This window comes from Notolabrus celidotus, chromosome 22, assembly GCF_009762535.1.
Source record: "Notolabrus celidotus isolate fNotCel1 chromosome 22, fNotCel1.pri, whole genome shotgun sequence".
In the NCBI taxonomy this organism is placed as follows: Eukaryota; Metazoa; Chordata; class Actinopteri; order Labriformes; family Labridae; genus Notolabrus; species Notolabrus celidotus.
In genome coordinates, this window is record NC_048293.1 from 27,401,712 (window position 1) to 27,426,472 (window position 24,761).

The window sequence follows — 24,761 nt, forward strand, 5'->3', positions numbered from 1 at the left end:
TCACTCCCCTGAAGGCAGAATGTCTCATCTGGAGTCAAAATCTGTGCATGAATATGTGTTCATGCATGCATGCATCTCTGAGCCGGCGTCAGGACCCTCCCCCACCGCCTGCGTCTCTCTTAAGCTCTGGACTGGATGCTGTAATCCTCTAATTGAAAACTCTTCCCACTGTTTTATCCCCTCATCATACTCCCTCCCTCCATCCATCCCCGCCCCCTTTATCATCCCCACCTGCAGAATCCGCCAACGATGGTCGACCCCTCAGAGGCAGAGGAGCAGAGCAAGTGTAAAGGCCCGCAGCTCGACACTCCCACCGTGGCCACCGAAGACCCTCGACTGCCAGATCAGGCCGACGGCACCACGACGGAGGACGATGGGGACGCCGGGTTTGAGACACCGCCCACCGGGAGCTCTGAGCCGAGCCCCTGCCACACCGCGTCCCCTCCAGGACCGGACCCGGCCTCCCATCAGGAGACTCCACCTCAGCAACCACAGACTCAGACCGATAAAGACCCGCCTCCTAAGTTCCACCTGGACCTGTACAACTTTGACTCACCAGCCGCGGAGGGCAGCCGCTACGTGCTAACAAGCCCCCGCTCTTTGGAGGGGTGCGCTCGATGTGGAGTCAAACCCGTGGAGCTGCTGCCTCGCCCACTCGCAGACTTTGCCCGGGAGGCTCCTGGGCGCTCCATGCGTGTGGCGACGGGTCTGTTTGAAGTGTACGAGAGGGATCGGCACGCCAAGCTGAGGCAGTGCAGGGAGGAGAGGGAGAGGATCATCAGAGAGGAGAAGCGGAGGATCCAGCAGGCGACAGCTAACAGCAGCGGGAGTCCATCGTCCTCCTCTGGGGAGCAGCAGCACAAAGCCTCCTCTGGCTCCACACTGTCCCCAAAGTCCGGGCCGGTGACCTCCAGCTCAGCCCCTGATTTTGGATCCTCCCCCAGATCCACAGCATCAGGTTCATCCACTAAAACAGGAAAAGCTCTCCTACCTAAACCTGCTTCCACCAGTTTCAGTACTTCCCCTAAAATTCCTCATCCAGCATCTCAGTCCTCAAAAACTGGATCAACGACCTCCACGGCGTCCTTCAAAGGAGGACTTCAAGGATCTACCAAGCACTGCTCGTCTGAGCAGGGGAAAGCTCCTCGTCCTCTCTCATCCGGCCCCCCGCCTGTAACCAGGAAGTCTTCAGGTGGTAAAACCTCCAACACGTTCCCCAGATCGACTCCAAAACCGCCGTCCTTCCCGAGAGCCAACACGACCTTATCAGCGTCTGTGTCCAAACCTGCAGCTCAGACCACGGGGACGCCTCTGAACGGCGTGGCAGGAGTTCTGTTCTCTCAGCACAACGGACATCTAGGACTCCACCCTAAGGTGCGAGGGAAGAGCCACTCGCTTGAGTCCCTGCAGCGGAGGATCGATCCGGTCTGCTCCTCCACCTCCACCACCACAACCACCACATGCACCTCCTCAGAGTCCGGAGCGTCCTCCTCCTACAGCTGGGAAGGAGCTCGGGATCACTGGGCTAAGTTCTCCAGTCCCCGCGCTCGCACCATGGCCACTTTCAACTCCCTGATGGGCCGCAGCCTCAGCCTGGGAGACCTGAGCCACTCCCCTCAGACCACGCAGAAGGTGGAGCGCATCGTGAAGGAGGTGAAGAGACGAGGCCTGAAAGCCGTGTCCGAGCGGGACCGTAAGATCGCCGCTCTGATGCTCGCCAGGTACCAAGAGGAGGACATCATGAGTCAGACGCGCTACGTGGCTCACCTGCAGTGGGACAGCGAGCGCCGGATGGACGAGTTTCGCCGGGAGCAGGAGGACAGGGAGAAGCAGCGGGCGGTGCAGGAGTGTCAGAGGGTGTGGCAGACACAAGTGTCCATACGTCAGAGAAGACTCAGCCAGCAGGAGCGACTCTCAGCTGCAGCCAAGATGAGACAGGTGGAGGAGAGCGAGGAGAGGTGGAGGGAGCTGGCGGAGCAGCAGGAGAGGACGCGTCTCCTGAGGCTGCAGCAGGCCGCCCGGGAGGAGAAGCACAAGAAGGCCCTGCAGGAGCAGAACCTGAAGGCGCTGGAGGAGGAGAGGGCGGCCATGCTGGAGCAGGAGAGGCTGCTGCTGAAGGAGAAGCTCACCATGGCCGAGCTGAAGAGGCAAGAGAAGGAGCACCAGGGGCAGGAGGACAGACGGGGTCTGAACAAAGCCGAGAAGAGACGCCACGCCGCCCTCACGCAGGAGATCGCCCGCAGGGAGCTGGAGGAGCGGGAGGAGGCCAGGAGGATGTCAGAAGAGAAGCTCAGCCGCTCCCTGGAGAATTACGAACAGATTGTGGAGCGGAGAGGGATGGAGCTGAAGGAGAAAGCCAAGCGTGAGGAGAAGCAGATCCAGAAAGCACGCAAGGCCGCAGAGAGGCGTGAGAAGCAGCAGCAGCAGCTCCTGGAGGCTCGCGTGAAGGAGGCGGAGAAGCGAGCCCAGCAGGCGGCGTTGCTGGCCGAGGAGCGCGCCAAGGAGAAGGCTCAGCGGGCCGTGCAGAGCCGCCAGGAGAAGGAGAAACTCCAGAGGCTCAACAGGCAGCGCGTGGAGGACGAGGAGAAGCAGAGGCGTCTGGAGCTGCTGCAGTCCATCGAGAGGAAGCTGGAGAAGAGCGAGCAGATCTTCAAGGAGAAGAAGGCGGTGCTCGATAGCGCTCGGTCCGTGGCGCGGGCTTCGTTTCACGTCCGGGACAAAGTGCGGGAGGAGACCAACATGCGTACGTTTGATAAAATGGCGCTGGAGGCTCAGCTCAAAGCCAGCATGGACGAGAAATAAAGACTGTCTGTGGCGGACTGAGATTCTGGTCATGTGCTCGCCTTCACTGTGGCCCTCATCAGTTTAGCTTTACCCCTCTTCATCATCATCGTCATCACTCCCCAAGTTTCAGACATTATCCATCAGTTTATTAAACGTCCAATCAAAGCAAACCAAACATTTTCTACCATGAGGCGAAGATTTATATATCAGCTGTTCAAACCAACACTGAGGCCTGAGAGAGACGAACAGGAGACTTCATGTTAGAGGAGAGAGTCCTGCAACACAAACCCTCTCCTCTCTCTCCCTCTCTCCCTCTCCCTCTCTCCCTTTCTCCCTCTCTCCCCCTCTCTTCTCTCTCTGTCTCAGCCACCGGACTGAAAGCTGTGCAGGAATTGAAAAGAGTCATTGTTTACCAGGAAGCACAACTCCATGACAACAGCAGAGGCTTTTAAAGGGAGCACTCTGCAAGGAAGCGTAATGGCCCCAGTCCCCCCCGAGCAAGGAGGGATCCTTTTTGTACACAGAGCCGGATTCAGAGCCCTCAGCTGGACACGTGTCCACACTGAACGCTGACATTGCAGCACAGGAAAGCTGCGCACGAGGCCTGTGCTGATGATGAAGCATCAGCAGAACTCTCCCTCGCCCCCCCTTCAAGGACTCGGCCGCAGACGTTCGGCTCCCCGGCACGGTTTCCCGGTGACCGAGTCAAGGACGACAGGTACGAGGTTTCACTTCCTGTTTGTAGGATAAAACACAGCATCCACCATGAGATCACACTGACCCCAACACGCGAGCCAACATCAGGCTTTAAAGACCTCCGACTGCGGTAATCCCACAATCTCTCAGATTAAAAAAAAGAGAGAAAGGGAGAGACACATGGGATTTTGCACTCAGATGTAGGTGTTGCCATAGAGATAGGAACCAGGATGGTGCAGGGAGATGTGAGCAGAGAGGATGCGTGGGAATGTGAGGGGGCTGCCGGCAGGGAGGAGGATTTATGGAGGCGGGCCGTCACTTTGTTATCGTGTGAGGAGACAGAGGAGTGACATAACGGGGAGATATTTAAAGAACATAAACAACAAGACACATGTTTTATTATTTATCTATGACTCTTTATTTTCAGATTTCAACACATTTAATGACCTCAGATTAAATGTAACTTTAATCCTTCTAATGCCGTCTTACTTTTTCCTAAAATATCCAGAATCTTAATATTTGGGCCTTTTTTAAAATTGATTTATTCGTGCTACTTCTATTTAATCCTCTTTTAATTACTGTATTCTTCTTTCATGTATTTGCTTGTACATATCTTTGGGTTAGTGTAAGGGCACTGACAAAAACTAAGGGTTAGGTTTAGGGATTTAGTCCAGTGACAAATACTGTGGGTTAGGGTTAGGCAAGAACCCCAAGTGGTTAGGGTCGGGGGAGGGGATTTATTAGGAGTGAGCCCAAAGGTTCGGGTTAGGGATAAATTCCAGTAACAAATACTAAGGGTTAGGGTTAGGGATTAGTCAGTTGACTAAATCCCTAAACCTAACCCTTAGTTTTTGTCACTGGACTTAGTCCCAAAACCTAACCCTTAGTTTTTGCCACTGGACTTAGTTCCTAAACCCAACCCTTAGTATCTGTCACTGGACTTAGTCCCTAAACATAACCCTTAGTTTTTGCCACTGGACTTAGTCCCTAAACCTAACCCTTAGTTTTTGTCACTGGACTTGGTCCCTAAGCCTAACCCTTAGTTTTTGTCACTGGACTTAGTCCCTAAACCTAACCCTTAGTCTTTGTCAGTGGACTTAGTCCCTAAACCTAACCCTTAGTCTTTGTCACTGGACTTAGTTCCTAAACCTAACCCTTAGTTTTTGTCACTGGACTTAGTCCCTAAACCTAACCCTTAGTCTTTGTCAGTGGACTTAGTCCCTAAACCTAACCCTTAGTCTTTGTCACTGGACTTAGTCCCTAAACCTAACCCTTAGTTTTTGTTACTGGACTTAGTCCCTAAACATAACCCTTAGTTTTTGCCACTGGACTTAGTCCCTAAACCTAACCCTTAGTTTTTGTCACTGGACTTGGTCCCTAAGCCTAACCCTTAGTTTTTGTCACTGGACTTAGTCCCTAAACCTAACCCTTAGTCTTTGTCAGTGGACTTAGTCCCTAAACCTAACCCTTAGTCTTTGTCACTGGACTTAGTTCCTAAACCTAACCCTTAGTTTTTGTCACTGGACTTAGTCCCTAAACCTAACCCTTAGTCTTTGTCAGTGGACTTAGTTCCTAAACCTAACCCTTAGTTTTTGTCACTGCACTTAGTCCCGAACCTTTGGGCTCACTATCATTATATCCCCTCCGCCAACCCTTACCCTAAGCCTAACCACTCAGGGTTCTTGCCTAACCCTAACCCACAGTATTTTTCAGTGGACAATATATTTATAATGTTTGGAAAATGTTCACATTTCATTAAATTAACTCTCTAATTATTTCCAAGTTTGCAAACTTCTGTCCCTCCTTCTCCTCTTCAACACTCCCCTCTGTGTTAGTCTAGTTTACTGCAGCAGTCCTCCTCCTCCTCTTCTGCGGTTCAGGGAGAAATCCTCTCAAACCTTCACCTACATATCCATCCTGTGTCCCCGCAGCTCCCGCTGAGGTCGTCAGCTCGCAGAGAAATCCAGAAAGAGTTTGTGATACGCAGCATTAGAGCTGCAGAGGACTGACAGGCTTACAGCTCTGACTGAGCCCCGCTGTTCCCTCCAGATAATCGGGGGGGGGAGGTGATGTAAGGTTAGAGGCATGAGGCAGCAGATTTACGGTTTACGATTATGACGGTGAGTGAAAAAAATAAAGTCTTTGAAAGGTTTTATTCCAATGGAATACAAAATGAAGCAGCAGATTCCCTCCAGTGGAATCATGTTGGTGGGATTAAATTCTAAATATTGTTTCAGAGGACGACAGAAAATGATTTAACTACCTGCAGGTCGCTTTCATCAGACTGAACTCTAACGTTTCTCTGAGCTTTATTTCTTTGACATCATTCTGGCTCTGAATGATCAATACGTCCTTAAAGTTTCTCAGTCAGCAGCACATTCACCTCCACAGAGAACGTCCTCTAACAGTTCTTGTGTTTCTCTGACAGACGGCTCAGACTGTTGTTAGTCTCACAGCTGCAGACACAGACAGACCTCTCTGTTTGTCTCTGTCTGAATCAGCCGTTACGTCTCTCAGACTGCTCTGACAAATAATCATTTCACCTTGCAGCAGACGAGAGCTGCTGTTACTCTGATTTATCGCTTTAGTGTTAATGGATGTAAGACGGTGTTTGTGCAACTTACAGTAACATTAAAAAGCACTAAATCAAGGCAGCAGTGATCCAGAAGCTCACCTTTTCTTTACAAAATTACAGATTTTTTTCAAAGCAGTGTTTTATCACCAGGATTGAAGTGATGGAGCTGTTTCTGCTTTTAAAAAGCTTCCTCTTTATAATGTTTTCTAACACTATGAGCTCTTACAGTGGACTCACTTTGACCCACATACCTCTGGGAACATACTTTGATGCATTGTCCTGTTTTGTGGCTCCCACTGAAGAGAATCTGCTGCAGTGTTTTCATGAAACTTTCAGTCATTAAAGGGATATTTCACTTTTTTTGAAGTGGGGTCGTATGACTTACAGTACAGTATTGCTCCTGTTAGCCACAATGAGTGCCGGTGAGCTCTTCCCCTTTAATGAGAACATTCCCAGAGGACCGGCCGGCAAGCTAGGATACAATTCTCTGCAGACGGGGGTCGCCTATTTCATGTAATTTCTCTAAAGTTAAGAAAATATGTTCCAGGAACTCATCACGGTGCAAATGCATGAACCAGTAGAAAAATTGGAGCTCTTCAGTTTGCCGTCAGTCTTTGTTTTGGCACTATTTTCAGATGCACCTCTCAGACCGGTGTTCTTCCGCTGCATGAGCACGGATACACGCCGATCAGCTGTTTGGATCAACAAGCACGTAGCAGTACCAAGTAGCGGTCTCGGTCTTTAGAGTGAATTAAACTCACTTTTCTGCACATTTAAAAGATGGGACGTTCCTGTCTTTATCCTGGCTGTTCAAACAAGCAGACCTCCTGTAAGGCAGGGAACTCTGGATGATGAGTGATGCAGACTGGAGCCGTATGTGAGCCGCTGGTATCCTCTGATTCAGAAAGGTCCTGAAGTTGTCACTAAGTCTCTCTCCTGACAGCAGAAGCTCTCTGGGTGCGTTGGCATGTGCTCACAGTTTACACACCGGCACCACCAGGTAACGTGGGATCTCTCCTGCTCACTCGTTAGCACAGAACTCTCTCCCCTCTCTTCTTCGTTGGTACGTTGGGTCTGCATCTGGAGTTCTTCCTCTGTGAACTCTGGTTCATAGAGGGATCCTCTTGGGTCCACCTGATGGTCCTTTTGGAATGTTCTCATTAAAGGGGAAGAGCTCACCGGCACTCATATTGGCTAGCAGGAGCAATAGTGTACTGTAACTCATATGACCCCTCTTCAAAAAAACTGAAACATCCCTTTAAGACAGAAACATGTGGAAATATTCGGCCCAGATTTGACCTGGAGTAACCTTTTTACTTTGTGTTTATCAGGGCTTAAAATACTTGAAGACAGGTTCCTGGTTCTCAAACTTCAGGAAGACAGCCGACAGTTTAGTGACGCTCACTTTAAACCTTGAACTCTGTTAGACTCTGTATCGGATATATTTCATATTTAATGTAAGAGTAAAGGAAGAACAAACAAGGCAGTTTACAAGTACATTGATTTTTCAACTAAACACTACAGGCTATACTTCACGCTTGAGCTCATCTTTAATGCCTCATTGCTCTAATGATTTCTGCAGACCTCAGTGACTAACACAACAATATAAAGATGATTCATACATTTAGAGCTTCAACAGGACGGGGTATCAAGCTTGTCCTTTAAGATTTCCGTCTGCAGATTCACAGAGCGTACAATAAGTGCTAGTTTAGTGAGTTAGTCGTCTTGAAAGATGACGTAAAAATGACTCAAAACAGAAACTGCTCACAGGAAGTTCAGGATGTCCGGCTTTAGGAGAACATTTCAGAATGCGCTCTGAATCTTAACAGGTGACGTTAATTTGACCTTCTCTATTCTGGTAATCCTTGTTCTCTGACACTTTAGTGAAGGTCACATTAAACCCTAAACTCTGCCTGTTAGACACTGTGTTATATTTCATATTAAATAATGTATAAAGGAGTAAAGGAAGCATTCTTAAAAGATGTATGCCTTCTGTATGTATGTGTGCCATATGCCTTCTTTTGCTTGAAAAAGCGACATGTCGTTTTACATCAAAGAAAGGTATACTATACTTCAGGCTTGAGCTCATATTTGATGCCTCATTGCTTTAATGATTTGTGTAGACCACAGTGACTAACACTGACCTGAAGATGATGCATAACGCTTCAGCAGACAATAAGTCGACTTGTGGACAGCATGAGGCGTCGATGTCAGGCTGTAATTTAATCCTAAGGGAACATGAGGAGTTATTGAGTCATTGACAGTCCACCGTCGTTACCCTTTGTTTCACCCAAAAGTCGAACACCCTGAACTGTTTGAGAGGGTAAACTAGAAAGCATAAAGCTCTTACATGTCTCACATTTGAAAGGATGAAAGTTAGCTTCATAACTCAATTAAAGGATCATTGTGTGACACATGATGTGACATCTAATACTCACATTCATCACTCTGTTGTTTCGCTCTCTGCAGGTCCCGGAGATGAAACCATGCCGGAGCTGTAACCTGTGACCTTCAACCCTTGTGACAGCGCCTTTTTTTCCACACTGAACTTAATCAAATAAGGTCTCTCCTCTCATGGAAACACGTCCATATCAAGCCTTTAGTCGTTTAAAACTAGTAACAGTGCCATCATCTATTGTGCTGCTGAGAACTGAACCCCTGATGTGAACCTTTCAGCCTTTTACCTGCGTAAAGAAAAGACACGTTGGAGGTTCAAACACAGCTTTATTAGCATCAAGGCATGTTGTTCAGTCTGTAATACGTTCCCTCTTTCTTCTTCGTGCGTCTTCCTCCTGCTGTTAAGTTACAGTCATGTGTACATTATCATACAGTGCTTGTGTGAGTGAATTACATTACGTTGCTTCGTCGAGAACAGATTTTTCGGATGTAGCAATAAGGTAAACGGTCAAATTCAATATCAGACATACATGTGAGTTATTTGTTTTCATAAAACCTCTGTTGAAGTGAAGGAAACAGTCTGTGCAAACAATCAAAACCAGAACAATAAAACAAACATTTTACAAGATAGATCTGTCGTCGTCTGTGCTCTCTGCTAACAAGGTCAGTCTATAGAACGTCTCTTTATACAAAGTGTTGAAGCACTGGACAGGTTTCCACTCACACAGAGAGATTATTAATACATGAGATTAATACAAAGTGTTCTGTGTTTCTGTTTGTGTTCATGTCCAGTGGAATCAAATAATGAGAGTCCCAAATGAGCCGTAAGTCTAACTATAGAGATTTTACCTCACATCTTATTCACTCTTTGGTTTAACCAAAATACGTTCTTTAGAGAAAAGAAGTCAGACTATAGCATGTCGCTTTTTTCATCTGAAAGTTTCTTGAATAGTTTCAGGAACATTAACATTCTGGACCTTAAAGCTAGGGTTGGTAGTCTTGGAAAACTAGCATGAATTTGAATGTAGCATTTCCTCAATACTCGCCAGAAAATCACCAGAGAGGAGATACAGGTAGGAGAAGTTCTTCAATCATTCAAACATTGATTGTTGTTTTGTTGGTTGTCGTGGTAACGGCCAACAGTGACCGGTTATTAAAGATCAACGTGTTCACGAATCGGCTCGTCATCCCTACAGCGTCCGGACAGACGCTACAGTACATCTACATTTCTGTAGGACTTACTGAACGTCATTAATTATTCTGCTTGTCAGAGCCCCCGTGGTGAGAGCTTTTTAGACTCTGATCCGGACTACAGTCCTGAGCAAAGCCCCTCATGGGGTCAGAGGGGACAGGCCCGAGGTCGAGCGAGAGGGGCAGTCAGTAGAGTCAGGGGAAGCAGAGGCAGGAGACGGGGAGTGAACGCCGGGGAAATGTACGCTCTGCAGGAGGCGGGCAGAACGGCAGGACGGGATCTGATTGGTTTCATAAATTGGACCCTAATGACAATGATTGGTTGGTGTTTTCCCAGGTTTACTCCGGCTGTAGATAGCAGCTTTTTTGACCTCTTTTTAAAGAACACATTATGTATTGATTACCATCAGGACATAAAGATCATTTTAACCAGTAGAACAAAAAGTGGATCTAAATCTGACGACCAACCCCAGCTTTAAAGTCACGTTTCCACCATAAGAACTAGGAACTTTTAGTCTCAGAGCTAATTTTAACTTTTGAGTGTTCCTGCTCTCTGGGGAAAGTTCTTTCACAAGAAACAGACTACCTCAGAGATTAAACTCAGAGATTAAATTAGCATTGCTGAACAGGAACCTTTCTAGCATGCTAAGAATAGTTCCTGCTCTGAGGGTCAGAATCGTACTTTTGGGGTGAATAATGTGAAGCAACGTCAACATTTCCTGTACTGTTACTCTTGGAGGGTAAATAAATGTCCTTGATAAAGCAACAGAAACAAACTAAGTTCCTTTAATAGTTCTCAGTCCCTCTTGAAAGTTCCTACCTCTGAAACTGAGCAATGATTACTCTTTGGTGAAATCAAACCTGGAGGTTTTTTCATCACTCCTTTCTATGATACAGTTACAGGAACTAAACCGAGGAACTAATGGGTCATTTCAAACTCCAGCATTTTGACTGGAGGAACCAGGAACTAAACTTAGTGCTCTGAGCGTCAGTACAGAAACATTTAGCTTGAAGTAAGTAAAGAATGTAAAGCACATGTTATTCTGCCTTCACCCAGAACAGGAACTTTTGGGGGGGTCAAATTGAAGTCCTGGGGATTTAATTCAGACACTGGCCTCTCTGACGGTAACGCAGTAAGTTCCTTGAACAGTTCCTAGACTGTGAGCTAAATCCCTGCAGTGGAAATGAGACGATTATAAATTTGGAAAAATGTTTCTGATGGCTCATTTTTTAACAAACAGTACCAGGAACTATAATCAGGAACTATAATCAGGAACTAATCTGGCATTCCATCTCTAGAGGAGACAGGAGAGGTAAGGTGTTAACCCTTAATTGTCATTTACCTTTGTCACATTTTTGTAGATTTTGACAGGAAGCGGACTTTCTGCTCCTGACTTGTTTTGGTTCCTGGAACTGTTTGGTCTTAAAGGACTACAAACCAGTCCAGAGAACCAGTACTGTTACTTATAAAGGTTCAGTTTGAGTCAGTGCTAAGCTTTTCACAGCTCTGTTTTAGAAACTTCAGATCCATCGTCTACAGATTTTGGGGTTTGGGTTCAGGATCTCTACATCTCTCAGAGTGTGGACTGAGGTCAAGCTAAGGACCATCCCTCCTCTTTTACCTCTCTCTCTCTCTCTCTCTCTCTCTCTCTCTCTCTCTCTCTCTCTCTCTCTCTCAGTCCTCTAATTTGTTTGTGGCGTCTTTACGGGTGATGATCTTGTACACGCTCTCTCTGAAGTTGCTGTCGGACGTCAGTCGTTTGGCCGTCTCTCGCAGCTCGTCCATGTCTCCTTCGTCACAGGGAGCAACGGCGAACGACTTCGAGTGTTTTACTGTGAAGAGGAGAAGAAGAAGAAGAGTTGGATACGGCAGCATACATGCAACCCTCCTTGTATTCAAAATATTCAGAGTACTCGAGATGTTCAGTAGATCTCTGCTACAGTCATTAAATATTCATGTTCCAGGGCAGCTCTGATCATTATGCAGACTTACACCAGTGGCGTCTGGAGGCTCTCCTCTGGATCCTGCAGCTCTTGATTCGTCGAGCAGCAGCTTTGTGAAGATACACGGCGTTCTTCATGATCGCCGGGAGCTTCGCTTCGATCTCTGCGGCACAGATGCAATCCTCGAAGAACCCTGAGCATCACACACACGTCACACACACACACACACACAGGTTATTACAGCGTCAGGGAGTGTGTCCTTCAGGTGAATGCTTGAGTGTTTCCACATACAGCCGACATTAACTGAAGAGCTTCTCTGAGGCACAACAAAGAAGCACTTAAGTGTTTGTTTGTTTGAGTGCTACTTCCTGTTCAGGTCAACTATGCTTCAAATGGTTCCTTTATTTAGACTCAGATACTTTAAAAGCGTTTAAATGAAGGTGCTTTCTTTTAAATAACCTGAATATTACAGAAGTACGGACTGAATGATTGATTAACTCACAAATAATGGCTTGATTTTGTGTTAAAAAGGTAAAATGTTTCATGTTTTAGCCTCTAGGATGCTTTAAATTTGAAGTTTTGGAGTCCTGGCTGCAGAAAAATTGGTAAAAATATTGATAAAGAAAATAATCATCAGATTAAAGAACATTAGAAATAATAATGTGTTGCAGCCTTTTATAAAATGGTCCAAAAACAAGCACCACTTCAACATACTGCAGCTATAATATCCTGCTTTTACTTAAAATATTAATGAAATATAAAACAGTCAAATCATCAAGGGGAACTTTTTTCTAGAAATAAATGTGTGGAGGTTTTAAATCTCTGATAAATCCCTCAATAACATAAATATACTGAGCCTAACATGTAATACCAGCTCTGTCCACAAGAGGGCGGTGTCACTGGAGTCAGATTGCATGTTTCACTTTGTGAGTAAGAGCTTTTAGTTCTGCATCATGTCTGTACCATCACAAAAACTCACTAAATGTCTGTTTTCAGGACCAAACTGAGCTGAACTCACACCTGAACACACACAGTTATATATCTGACTTTAAATGAACCCTGTGAGCTCAACCTAACCTCTCAGCTACAGCAGGATCAGATATCAGGGCTATCAGAGGTTTTCACTCACTCCTCAGCTGAGTCACGTCTCCCTTCATCTTCTCGTCTCTCTCCTGGGATCGATCCAGAGAGTTCAGGCCTTTCTCCAGGTCCTGCAGAGCCTCCTCCGCCTGCTTCAGCCTCTTCTCCAGCTCCATCCGAGACTCGATCTCCGCCTGAGACGCACAGAAGACACACTGATGGTCAAACGCAACAGATTACCCTGGATACTACTTTCAAACCACCTCTGGATTTATTTCTATCACAAACACTTTGTTATGATATTATATATTTCATATTCTGGATTATATGTCTGGATTGGAGGCTGCAGGGTGATGCTTTGATTCCTGTTTTTACCCTCAGACATGCAGGACTCTTTCTGCATAGAGTTTGCTTTCTCTATATGCATGCATGGCTTCCCTCTGAGCACTCTAGTCTCCTCTCACAGTTCAAAAACATGCTTACTCAGTAACTGGTCACTCTAAATCCCCCCTTCAAGGTGTAAGTGTATGTTAGCCCTGTGATAGACTGAAAACCTCTTGGCCAATAACAGCAGCGATTATCCTTCCCTGAGCCAAAACAGGAAGTAATGTGTGATGCATTAAGTTGTTCTTCTAATGCTGCAGCTTTTGAGCAGAACTACTCTTCGTATCTTATTTGATTTACTTCTATTTAACTTCATTTATCAGCATGCGTCAGAGTTGTAAAGTGGTTTATATTGTGCATGGTGTAACATGTCAGTACAGATGTAAGATCAGAGCAGAGGAAAGTGTTCTCTCTGTCATGTAGTGAAGTACAAGTATCTTAGATTTGTACATAAATCCAGTCCCTGATATCAAAGCTCCATGAAACTGGTGTCCACTAAACCCTGGCTGTAGAAAGATGAAGGGGACCTTCACTATGACCTTGTTGTTGTTGTTGTTGTTGTTGTTGTTGTATGTTTGCTCTCAGTGATCAGCTGAGTCACGCTGCGTTACCTTCAGCTCGGCCTCCGTCTGCTGTTTGTCCGCAGTCAGCTGAGAGAGCGACTGCTGCAGCGTCCGAGCCTCAGACGAGTAGAACTCTCTCTCCTGCTGCAGGACTTTAGCTCGCTGCTCGTTCTCCATCAGCCTGAAACACACACACACACACATTAACAACACACAACAACAATAACATAAACACTGTCCTAATCCCAAACTGCTCCTATCTGCATTGTTGCAGCTTTATCAAACTTTAAGCTGAAACAAAGATGTTTTCTGCAGAATCAGACGCCCTTCACTGTCAGAGCTGCATATATCGCTGCGAGCTGAACTCACAGAGCTCCACTCTCCACACGGATGAATGCACACAAATGCAATCCTGCAATGTCGTATCAAAGTTAAAACAGGAAGCACAGAACTCTCTCTTTTATCTGCACACAGAATCAGACTTAGGTTTTGTCAGCAGTGGAGGAAAATAACTTCAAACCCTCTCTTCTTCTCTCTGTGGATAATAATCACATTCAAACTTATAAATATATATTTTCTCATATTTCATCTTGTGCAAAATACATCATGTACTGTACAATATGATTGTTTTGCTGTGCAGAATACATTTCTACTGTGCAAAACACACTTTCTTTCCTTTTGAAATAAACATAATTTACTGGAAATACACACTTACACTGTGCAATCTACATTTTCCACTTTTCAATAGTATTTTTTTAGCTGTGCAGGATATATTTTTTGCAAGAGGTGAATACTAGGGATGTCTTGATGTCGTGCACTTGACGTCATTGTTCATAATAAAATGCCACAGAGAGATTTCTATTCCAAAAAACTGTTCCTAGCATTTAAAGTCAACTAATTTCTTCCTTTACTTCAGTCCTCATCTGAAGGAGATATTGTACGTTTGAAAGCTCTAAAGTTTTATAAGCGATCACTTATGTTACATATTTGGATAACAGCTATGATGAAGGTCAGGTGTGTAGGGATGAGAATATTTAGTGATATCAGAGTCTAGACTGAACGCTCTCTTGCTCACCCCTCCTGTTCGTGAAGCTACGGTGGCCTTTGAGGTCAAGAAGCTCCTTATGTAGATATTAAAGTCTCATTCTAAGTAAAAAAAAAACTAAATGATCTTCATATTCTGATTTAAAGATACTTATGATTATTGTATTTAATTTCTATCAAGGCTGATCTGATAAATGCTGCAAAAACGACCCACTGTAGCTTTAATCTGCACAGAAATATTCATCATTAACAGCTGAATCATTCTTAATATTAGTGTAAAGATAAATACGTTCATGTATTTACTTTAGTGAATTTAGTGAGGAATCCTTTCAGACTTTAAATCAGTAAAGTTTGGATTCGAACAGATCGAAGCACCGCTCTGTTTTTATTGGACGGTCTTCAGGCTGCTGTCCCCGTTAGTCGTTAGTCGATCAAACTTTACAAACACCTTCTTTATACTCAATATTTGACTGTTGCATCTTTTCATTCAGTGTTTCTAACATAAATCCTGATTATCATTGAACCTTTTCACCATCATTTGTTGCGTAACTTCAGTTTTGTTTTGCTGATGAGGAGGAATCATTCGTAGTATTTAAGCTGCCCGCTCTCACTCTGCTTTTAAAGAAACTCCGCCTGAGAGAGGAGCGCTCAGAGTTCATGGAAACAGAAAGTTATGGGTCGTATATTTCAGAACATTAGTGCTGCACAGTCGATAGCAGCAGCAGCAGCCTGGAATATCCCTCTTACTCCTGCTGATCAATGAGCTGCTGGTTTAGGGATCAATACACATTTCCACTCGTTCATCCTGTGTGCCATTAGCATCCCAGCTCCCTGAGAGGCCGAGGGTTTGACCCTTTAGAAGCTGAAAGTGAAATCCTCTGTTTCTGTGTCTCTCACTCACTTCTCGTCCGCGCCGTCCTTCTCCTTCAGCAGGATCTTCATCTGCTCCTCGATGTGTCTCAGGTCCTGCAGCAGATCCACGTCTCCCAGGTCCTCCCCGTCCTCAGACGTCCTGCAGGCTGAGTTCTCCTCCGTCACCTCCGTCTCCTCCTTCACCCCGAGCAGCTCCAGAGTCCGCTGCTTCTCCTGAGAGAGCTCCTGGAAGACAAGGATCACTGGACTGTTAGCTTCCAGGCTTGTAGCAGTACATCAGCAGCTGTAAACATTTAAGTGTTTCATACCTCGATGGATTTCTGCAGCTTGACGGTTAAAGTGCTCAGCTCTTCTTTCTCGCTCTCCACACCTCTGAGGGACTGAGCCGTACCATCCAGGTCTCTGACATCAACACAAAATAAATCACATGAAGTCTAAATATGTTAAATCATGATATCAGCGCACGTTAAAGAGAGAAGGTGGAGTCCTTACAGTCTGATATGCTCCTGCTCGGCCTTCAGCTCCAGCACCACCTCCTCAAACTTCATCTTCTCCTCCTCCAGGACCTGGTTCAGACGCTCCAGCTCCTGCACACACAAACATAAAGTCTCACATCCTGTTTCACGTCTCAGAGAGAACCAATGATCAGAGAGGAGTTATCAGGATACGTCACCTCTCTCTGAGCTCTCTGGTGACTCAGCTCCTCCGTCTCCTCCATCAGTTTGTCTGCAGAGAGAGAAACATTAGTGTCTGCTCCTTTAAGAGAGCTCATTGGTTCAGGAGGTGTGTCTGTGTTTACCCAGGTACTCCTGCTTCTCCTTGGCCAGTTGCAGACCCTGAGCCTCCAGACTCTCGATCATGGCCTCCCCCAGCTGAGCGTTCTTCCACGTGCTGTCGGGCAAACATCGGAAACCTTGACTTATGTTTGATTTAAACAAGAGTGCATACGTCCATGGTCCCCAGAGGTTTAATGACTAACTTTGAGACTCAGACATTTCCTCTGAGGGTGCAACTTTTAATTTCTACTGAAATACTCTGTGCAGACATTCATGGTCCCAACAGGACAAGCTTTCCTCGATCCTCTGACATGTTATCTTTCTTACTTCTCTTAACTTCTTAAAAATGCATTAAATAGATTTATTAGAAACTTAGAGCAGAGGTTCATGGTCCCCAGATGTTCAATCACTCAGATTCTTCCTCAGATGTGATTTCTTAAAACTTGCTGCAGACATTCATGATCACAGGAGAATGAAACACCCTGACTTTGGCGATCCTCTGGCTTTCATACTTAAAATTATGATCATGCACTCATGGTTCCCAGAGGAGTCCAAAGGATTTTGTTCCTTATGATTCTGATGTCTCTTCTTCTAGAGCAACCACAAGAGGACAAAAAATCCTCTTGGAACCATGAATGCATGATCTAAATTTTACGTCCGTTCATCAAATAGAAGCTGAGATATTTCAGTGATTAAGATTAAACTTTGTCAAAGTGTTGGAGCTCAATAAAAGGAACGAGGATCACCAGAGTCAGGGTGTTTCATCCTCTTGGGACCATGAATGTCTGCAGGAAGTTTTAAGAGATCTCATTCAGAAGATTTGAAATATTTCACTCTGAATTTAAAATGTCAACATCTGAGGAAGAGTCTGAGTGATTGAACATCTGGGGACCATGAACCTCTGCTCCAGACTAATCAAGACCATGAGAACGCCACTGAGCCTGATTCAGCCTCACAGAGCTCCAGCTAACAAACCAACCAGTCCTCAGGAAGTTCACCTTCAGGACAGCTACATTAAAAAGAAGAACTTGTGTCGGTCCAGTACTCACACTTTTCCCGACTCGTGCAGCATCTCCATCCACTGGACCTGCTCCTCCTCGGACTCAGCAGCCACCACGACGGTGCCCTGAGGGACGGGTATAAAACATCTCACATCAGCATCTCATCTTTCATCACATCAGGCCGTTAAAACACACACAACAAACTCCAGGCTGTAAGTTCTCTACATATTATCACATGCTGTCGGTCTGTCCTGTATATCTCATGAACTGGACTGTAAACCTCTGCAGGTTGATAGAAGATAAAGAGATAGTGACATATTAAAGGTGAGGCAGGCTTACAGTGAAGTCCTCCAGGTTGATCACGATGGCGAAGGGCATGCCCAGGTTATCGTTGGCTGACACCACACAACCCTCCAGAGGAATGACTCCCTGAGACAGAAACATCACAACGTTACTCAGAGTGTCTTTAAAAGAGGTAAACGTATGGAGGCCCTGAGAGGCAAGAGAGGGAGGGTTAATCTAGTTTCACTAAATCTGATGTGACTCATTTTTGGGACTTTGGGAGAAAACAACTTGTCGTCTGTTTTAAACACAGGAGCAAAAATGTGATCAGGCTGAAAATAAATGAACAGATCATTTTTCACTAAGGCTTTCATACAAAAACCTTTAGAGATGACTGAAACACAAATAATCATCCAATAAGAAAACAACCATTCCTCTGTTTCCTTCATGTCTTCAGAGGTGTGGAGTAAAGCTGCAGCAGCTCACCTTGGGGTGGATGTTGAAGAACCTGTTGGTCTCAAAGTTCCTCTTCTCGCTCTCGGCATAGTAAAGTAAGAAGCTGTCTTTGATGATGAAGAACCTTTGGAGCGAGGGAGAGAATGAGAGCAGCAGAGAGTCAGTCCTGTGAGGCTGAAATGTCCAACATCTGCTCAAAACTCAGACCACTAAAGATCTGACGTTTCCTGTGAGTTCAGCTGTGGTTTGATTTTACACCTGAGATCAAACTTTACCTCCAAGCAGGATTTGAGACTCTGGTTATGAGGTTATGAGTTAGAGGAGGGATGTTTAATTTGTAGGGTTTTAAAATAAATCACTCTCATTGGCTGAATGAAGCTTGAACACATGTTTTAGAAGCGTTAGAACGGAACGGTTGAGTTGAGTTTTGAGTGTCTGACAGAGCCGGATGTCAAAAATGCATTTGCAGAAAAATCATTCAGGTTAAGAGAAATCACGGCGGTGATTTACTCCACTGAGAGCTCCCACAGACGTGACGTGGTGTGGATCCAGTGAGGCAGGAATATGAGGTTATTCCATGAGGTAATCTTTGTTATTGTATCACATTAGAGGGACTAGTCCTGGTCCTGGTGTTGTAATATTTAACTCAATATGTCTATAAAACTCAGTGGAATGACCCTTTAATGTTAAATATTCAGCTGGATTATATCTCTTGTCTGACGCCCGTCATCATCCAGATTACACCCTCTCTGGTGTCAGATTATGATCCAAACATCTTGTCCCGCAGCTCGTCACTGAGTCGGTGTTTTGGCACAGGAAACCAGACGAGCGTCGAGCGAGCGCGACTTTTCAGACTTTCTGACCCGAGCGGACAGACGAGGGGACGGAGGGAGCGCTGCAAATGGACTCTCTGGACCCGCTGGGTATTGTCGCTTTAACGGTTATGTAAACTAAGAGCATTACGGTGACGTGAGGTAGTGATCCAGGCATTTTAACATCCAAATACACTCTGAGATCAGGACACACTGACACTGCAGGAGGGTGTTTAAGAGCCTGAGGGGGAGTTTATTCTGATTTTACATTTAACCTTCTGCTTCAATAAACCCCCATGATACAGACGATCAGAGCTGCAAACTTTACCTCATCTCTGAAACATTAACACCTACATTCTCTGTTGTTTGTGATTCTTCTGTTTCCTCTTGTATCTGCAGAGAAAAACTAAACTTTTGGACTCTCTAAGTCGACTCTCTGTAAGAAGAATCTGCTCTCAAGTCCAGAACAGAAGACAAATCTCACTCTGTGATTCAACTCTTCAAAATCACTAAGAAAAAGCTGATTTCATATCACTAATTTGTCATAATTTTTGACACTAGTTTCTGTTGACAAAATTCTGAATGTGCATTTAATCTCCAAACACCTGAAAAAGAGTCAGCCTGCAGGTTTGATCAGCTGACCTGTCAGAGAGTTAATCTAAAACCATGATGCATCTTTGTTTTCTGTAACTCTGTGATGCTTTTCTAAAAGTTAAGACAGATGTTTCCCTGAACAGACGTAAAATGGATAAACTGATGAAACATTCATTCATAGATGTATAAAATTAAACAATAGAGGAAGTCAAATTTGAACTTTCTCTGATTAAAACTGATTTTTTCCACCTGTAGTGTCATATTACAGTAAACAACTCCAAATAAAGAGTCTCTGTTATTCTATTAAAGTCATTAATGTGACATACATTAACATAAAGATGATGTTTTTTTTGTATTTTTTATTTGTTTAAGCTCCAACAAAGAAAAATCTTAGAAAAATCTGCATTTTTATCCAAAATACAGGAAAACATCTTCCTCTGTGATACACAGTTTCTTAAGAAAATCAAGGAAAGGGGATTTATTCTAAAAGTTTATCCTTGATGTGTGATAGTTCATGCAGGGTTTGACTCCACAGCTTTAGATTGACCCTGGTAGTCTAAGCATGCACCCCATGTTAAGAGGCTGTAGTCACCACGACCCTTTGCTGCATGTCTTCACACACGTTTCCTGTCTCTCTACAGCTGCCCTATCTTTAAAGGAAAAACTGTGATAACTTAAAAAATAGAAGTTCTAAAAGTGAATTCAGATCGCTGAACATTCAGGTTAATTGAAACTTTGTCAACTTTAACTCCTGGCTTTAAAAATCCTCCATTTTTTGTACTGTAAAGATTTGTATTATGTCTCTAGAAGGAAAAGCCTGGCATGTTTTGGACTGTGAGTGCAGAGAGAATGAAGAAGTCTTTGTTGCTTTAAAACAGCAGAAAACTTAGTTTTATACCTGCAGTGTACGATAAATATTTAATCTAACTATTAGAAGATTTTTTAGGTTTTAGTAACATTAAACTTTTGTTGTGCTATTTTCACATTTTAAGAAAAATCTGCATTATTTTTTCCAGAGTGGTGGAGAAACTTGTCTCTCTGTTGTGATAACTTTTTGAACCTGAGGAAAAAACTTTTTTGTCCCCACAAGTTTAACTTTAGTTTATCAAAGTTCATCCAGGTTTTAACCAACAGTCAGGGTTTAGAAATGTTTAAATATGTATTCCAGATGTTAACGCCTGAAATACAGTCGACCAAGTCTGTAAGTTTTATCATGAACTTAATTGGGACTCAAACTTCTGCCGCTAAAAACACAGAACTTTCTGTAATTTGTGATTTTTGCTCTAAAGGAAACATTCTTTTTTAATACTCCAAATTAATTCATCATTCCTTTTTTTGTGCAAGAAAAATGTGTCATCTCTTAACTCAAAAACACTCCCTGCAGTTCATCATCCTCCATCATGGCTGACTGATAAACTTTCATTACTCTGTTATCCCTCAGTGAGAAAAAGTTTCCCTTCTTCATGAGAAATCTGCATTTATGTCAGAGTGAAGGAAAAGTTTCTCCCTCTTTGGTTTTAACAAGTCAAACTGAAGAGAGAGACAATAAGGACGTCCTGATACTGACAAGGTTTTAAAAGCTACACAGAGGTTTAAAGTTTCTCCATCCTGAAACCCACTTCAGAGTCGTGACCCTCTCACCTGCGGGACCACTTGGCTGACGGGCGTCCGAACGGTCTCTTCCACAGCACGCCGTGCAGCTGCACCTTGGTGCTGATGTCCAACACTTCAGCGTCCGACTGCTCCATGGACGTCCAGGGCGAGAACAGAGAGTTTCTGGACGAAGACGAGAACATCCTCTGTGACTCCCCGCGCCCTGGAGGTGGAGCGAGAACGAAAAAAAATAAAAACCTATCAATGAAGTGAAACGTCAATACGAGGAGTCAATAACAATTAACAGAGCAGAGCTGCATGTGAAGCTGCAGGGAACGCTTCCACACAGGGCAGGAAAAGTCCCAAACACATCCCGATAACTCAGCAGGGTGGAATGATGCAGCTGCCAATACGCTCATCTGACTGACCGCACAGCGCACGGAGGAGAGGAAAACAGGGATGACGGAGAGGAAGAGGAGGGAGGGAAGCTTTATGAGTCAGATGCTAAATCTGAAGCCGGTCGATACCTCCTCCCCGCCAGTAAAAGCTGTTATTCAGATTACCGCAGCCGCAGAGAGCAGCCGTCTCCAGCTCTTGGCAGGTATCAACTCTCTAGTCTCTCCATCCATCCATCCCTCCCTCCCTCCATCACTCCATCACTCCATTACTGCAGCAGTGAATTAGGAGAACATCTGGGACTCTAAGCACAGAGAGGATGGAGAGTCAGAGTGGAGCAACATGAGGCTCAGTGTCGTGAGGATCAGATTAATTTACAGGACATGTGTCAGAGAGGATGGAGAGCAGATTATGAAGATATTGACAGCTCAGCCTCGGCAGAGAAATGCATGATCCTGCTCCTGTGTTTGTTTCATGATGTAATCATCGTACGAGGGGGGGGGGAGCCTCTGAAACAACATTAAATATGTGGAGAGAGAATGACCTCTCACTGATATGATCTCTGAGGAGAGGGACTGAGCGAGGGATCAGGGAGGAACATGTAAACAAACAAAGAAGAATTAAGGTTACATAAAGATGTGCTGCTTCTGTCAACACTTAATGATTGTTAGGAACCAATCTGCACACAGACAGGAGGGGGAACAGTTGGTCCTCTGGTGTGGCCAGAACAGTCTGGAGCTGAACCCACTCAAGACTGTGGAGATGACAGTGGACTTTAGACGAAACCCCCCGTCACTCCCACCCCCTCACCATCCTCAACAACACTGGGTCTAGTGTGGACAACATCCGGTTCCTGGGATCTACTATCTCCCAGGACCTGAAGTGAACCTCCCACATAGACTCCATCAGGAAGGAGGCTCAGCAGAGGCTGTACTTCCTCAGTCAGACTCAGGAAGTTCAACCTGCCCTGAGAACTGCTCATCATCTTTTACACCTCCATCATCCAGTCTGTCCTGTCTCTCTCTATCATCCAGTCTGTCCTGTCTCTCTCCATCCTCCAGTCTGTCCTGTCTCTCTCCATCCTCCAGTCTATCCTGTCTCTCTCCATCCTCCAGTCTATCCTGTCTCTCTCCATCATCCAGTCTGTCCTGTCTCTCTCCATCATCCAGTCTGTCCCGTCTCTCTCCATCATCCAGTCTGTCCTGTCTCTCTCTATCATCCAGTCTGTCCTGTCTCTCTCCATCCTCCAGTCTGTCCTGTCTCTCTCCATCATCCAGTCTGTCCTGTCTCTCTCCATCATCCAGTCTGTCCTGTCTCTCTCCATCATCCAGTCTATCCTGTCTCTCTTCATCATCCAGTCTGTCCTGTCTCTCTCCATCATCCAGTCTGTCCCGTCTCTCTCCATCATCCAGTCTGTCCTGTCTCTCTCCATCATCCAGTCTGTCCCGTCTCTCTCCATCATCCAGTCTGTCCTGTCTCTCTCCATCATCCAGTCTGTCCTGTCTCTCTCCATCATACCAGTCTGTCCTGTCTCTCTCCATCATCCAGTCTGTCCTGTCTCTCTCCATCATCCAGTCTGTCCTGTCTCTCTCCATCATCCAGTCTATCCTGTCTCTCTCTATCATCCAGTCTGTCCTGTCTCTCTCCATCATCCAGTCTGTCCTGTCTCTCTCTATCATCCAGTCTGTCCTGTCTCTCTCCATCATCCAGTCTGTCCTGTCTCTCTCCATCATCCAGTCTGTCCTGTCTCTCTCCATCATCCAGTCTGTCCTGTCTCTCTCCATCATCCAGTCTATCCTGTCTCTCTCCATCATCCAGTCTATCCTGTCTCTCTCCATCATCCAGTCTGTCCCGTCTCTCTCCATCCTCCAGTCTGTCCCGTCTCTCTCCATCATCCAGTCTGTCCTGTCTCTCTCCATCCTCCAGTCTGTCCTGTCTCTCTCTATCATCCAGTCTGTCCTGTCTCTCTCCATCATCCAGTCTGTCCTGTCTCTCTCCATCATCCAGTCTATCCTGTCTCTCTCCATCATCCAGTCTATCCTGTCTCTCTCCATCATCCAGTCTGTCCCGTCTCTCTCCATCCTCCAGTCTGTCCCGTCTCTCTCCATCATCCAGTCTGTCCCGTCTCTCTCCATCCTCCAGTCTGTCCCGTCTCTCTCCATCATCCAGTCTGTCCTGTCTCTCTCCATCCTCCAGTCTGTCCTGTCTCTCTCCATCATACCAGTCTGTCCTGTCTCTCTCCATCCTCCAGTCTGTCCTGTCTCTCTCCATCCTCCAGTCTGTCCTGTCCCTCTCCATCCTCCAGTCTGTCCTGTCTCTCTCCATCCTCCAGTCTGTCCTGTCTCTCTCCATCCTCCAGTCTGTCCTGTCTCTCTCCATCATACCAGTCTGTCCTGTCTCTCTCCATCCTCCAGTCTGTCCTGTCTCTCTCTATCATCCAGTCTGTCCTGTCTCTCTCCATCATCCAGTCTGTCCTGTCTCTCTCCATCATCCAGTCTGTCCTGTCTCTCTCCATCATCCAGTCTGTCCTGTCTCTCTCCATCATTAAGCCTGTCCTGTCTCTCTCCATCCTCCAGTCTGTCCTGTCTCTCTCCATCATACCAGTCTGTCCTGTCTCTCTCCATCATCCAGTCTGTCCTGTCTCTCTCCATCACTGTTTGGTTTCCCTCTTCCTCTAAACGTGACAGGCACAGACTGCAGCGCACAGTCAGATCTGCAGAGATGATCATTGAAGTCAGCCTGCCCTCCATCCAGGACTTGTACCAGTCCAGGACCAGGAAGCGGGCCAGTAGCATCTCTGCAGACCCCTCACACCCTGGACACTCACTTTTCAAACTAACAAAACAGATTCTTCCCCCAGGCCGTCACACTGATGACCACTTAACACTGAGTCATAAACCAGCTACCTCATGGACAGAGCCACCTTCATCCTTTGCACTGTTGCACGTTATGTTTGTCTATTGTTTCCTTATTGCACTCGTGCCTTTTGTTCTTATATATATATTTTATTGGTACTTGATTTTTAGTGTCTGTCTGTTTATGTTTGTACAGGGAGTACGCAAAAAATACCAGAGTCAAATTCTTTGTATTCTTGAGATACATTGTGAATAAAGTTCTTTCTGATTCTGAAAGTCTCACAGTTTGTTAAAAATGTGTCTTAAAGTAACAGCAGCAGTTTGGAGATCCTTACCTTCATGAATACAAAACTAAAGCTCCAAACACGGGAACACTTCCTGTCCAACATCTGGAAACAAGAGCAGTGAAAACATAACATTTAGATCAATTTAAGGCGTTAAAATCAAACATCATGAGTGTTTGAA

The 24,761-nt window shown here is 45.3% G+C and overlaps 2 protein-coding genes across 9 annotated transcripts in view; one reads left to right on the forward strand and one right to left on the reverse strand.

The window, feature by feature from the left end:
- ccdc177 (coiled-coil domain containing 177) overlaps positions 1 to 9,082 on the forward strand; it is a 130,336-nt gene extending 121,254 nt beyond the window's left edge. For all 8 annotated transcript variants that reach the window (XM_034674623.1, XM_034674624.1, XM_034674622.1 and 5 more), the window contains 2 exons: positions 238 to 3,502; positions 8,525 to 9,082. In XM_034674623.1, the coding sequence (XP_034530514.1) occupies positions 238 to 2,802 (2,565 nt within the window). In that variant the 3' untranslated portion in view covers positions 2,803 to 3,502; positions 8,525 to 9,082. The remainder of the gene's footprint in view (positions 1 to 237; positions 3,503 to 8,524) is intronic.
- Positions 9,083 to 10,037: 955 nt separating this feature from the next.
- On the reverse strand, positions 10,038 to 24,740 carry plekhd1 (pleckstrin homology domain containing, family D (with coiled-coil domains) member 1). Its single transcript, XM_034674574.1, has 15 exons — positions 24,632 to 24,740; positions 21,094 to 21,268; positions 18,077 to 18,170; positions 17,648 to 17,737; positions 17,357 to 17,433; positions 16,331 to 16,422; positions 16,205 to 16,257; positions 16,024 to 16,118; positions 15,840 to 15,933; positions 15,560 to 15,756; positions 13,663 to 13,795; positions 12,717 to 12,861; positions 11,637 to 11,780; positions 11,321 to 11,476; positions 10,038 to 11,280 (listed from the first exon to the last, which is right to left on the reverse strand). Coding segments are annotated over exons 2-15 (1,527 nt in total). The 5' UTR covers positions 21,249 to 21,268; positions 24,632 to 24,740; the 3' UTR covers positions 10,038 to 11,278.
- Between the last annotated feature and the right edge of the window lie 21 nt (positions 24,741 to 24,761).

Bases quoted from the DNA above. Each gene is read 5' to 3' on its own strand.
- plekhd1 (XM_034674574.1), bottom strand. From the start codon at position 21,248: ATGTTCTCGTCTTCGTCCAGAAACTCTCTGTTCTCGCCCTGGACGTCC. The intron at 18,171-21,093 runs GTGAGAGGGTCA...CTCGCTCCAAAG, and splicing joins TCAGCCAAGTGGTCCCGCAG to GTTCTTCATCATCAAAGACA. The intron at 12,862-13,662 runs GTAACGCAGCGT...TGTGCGTCTCAG, and splicing joins AGACGGAGGCCGAGCTGAAG to GCGGAGATCGAGTCTCGGAT.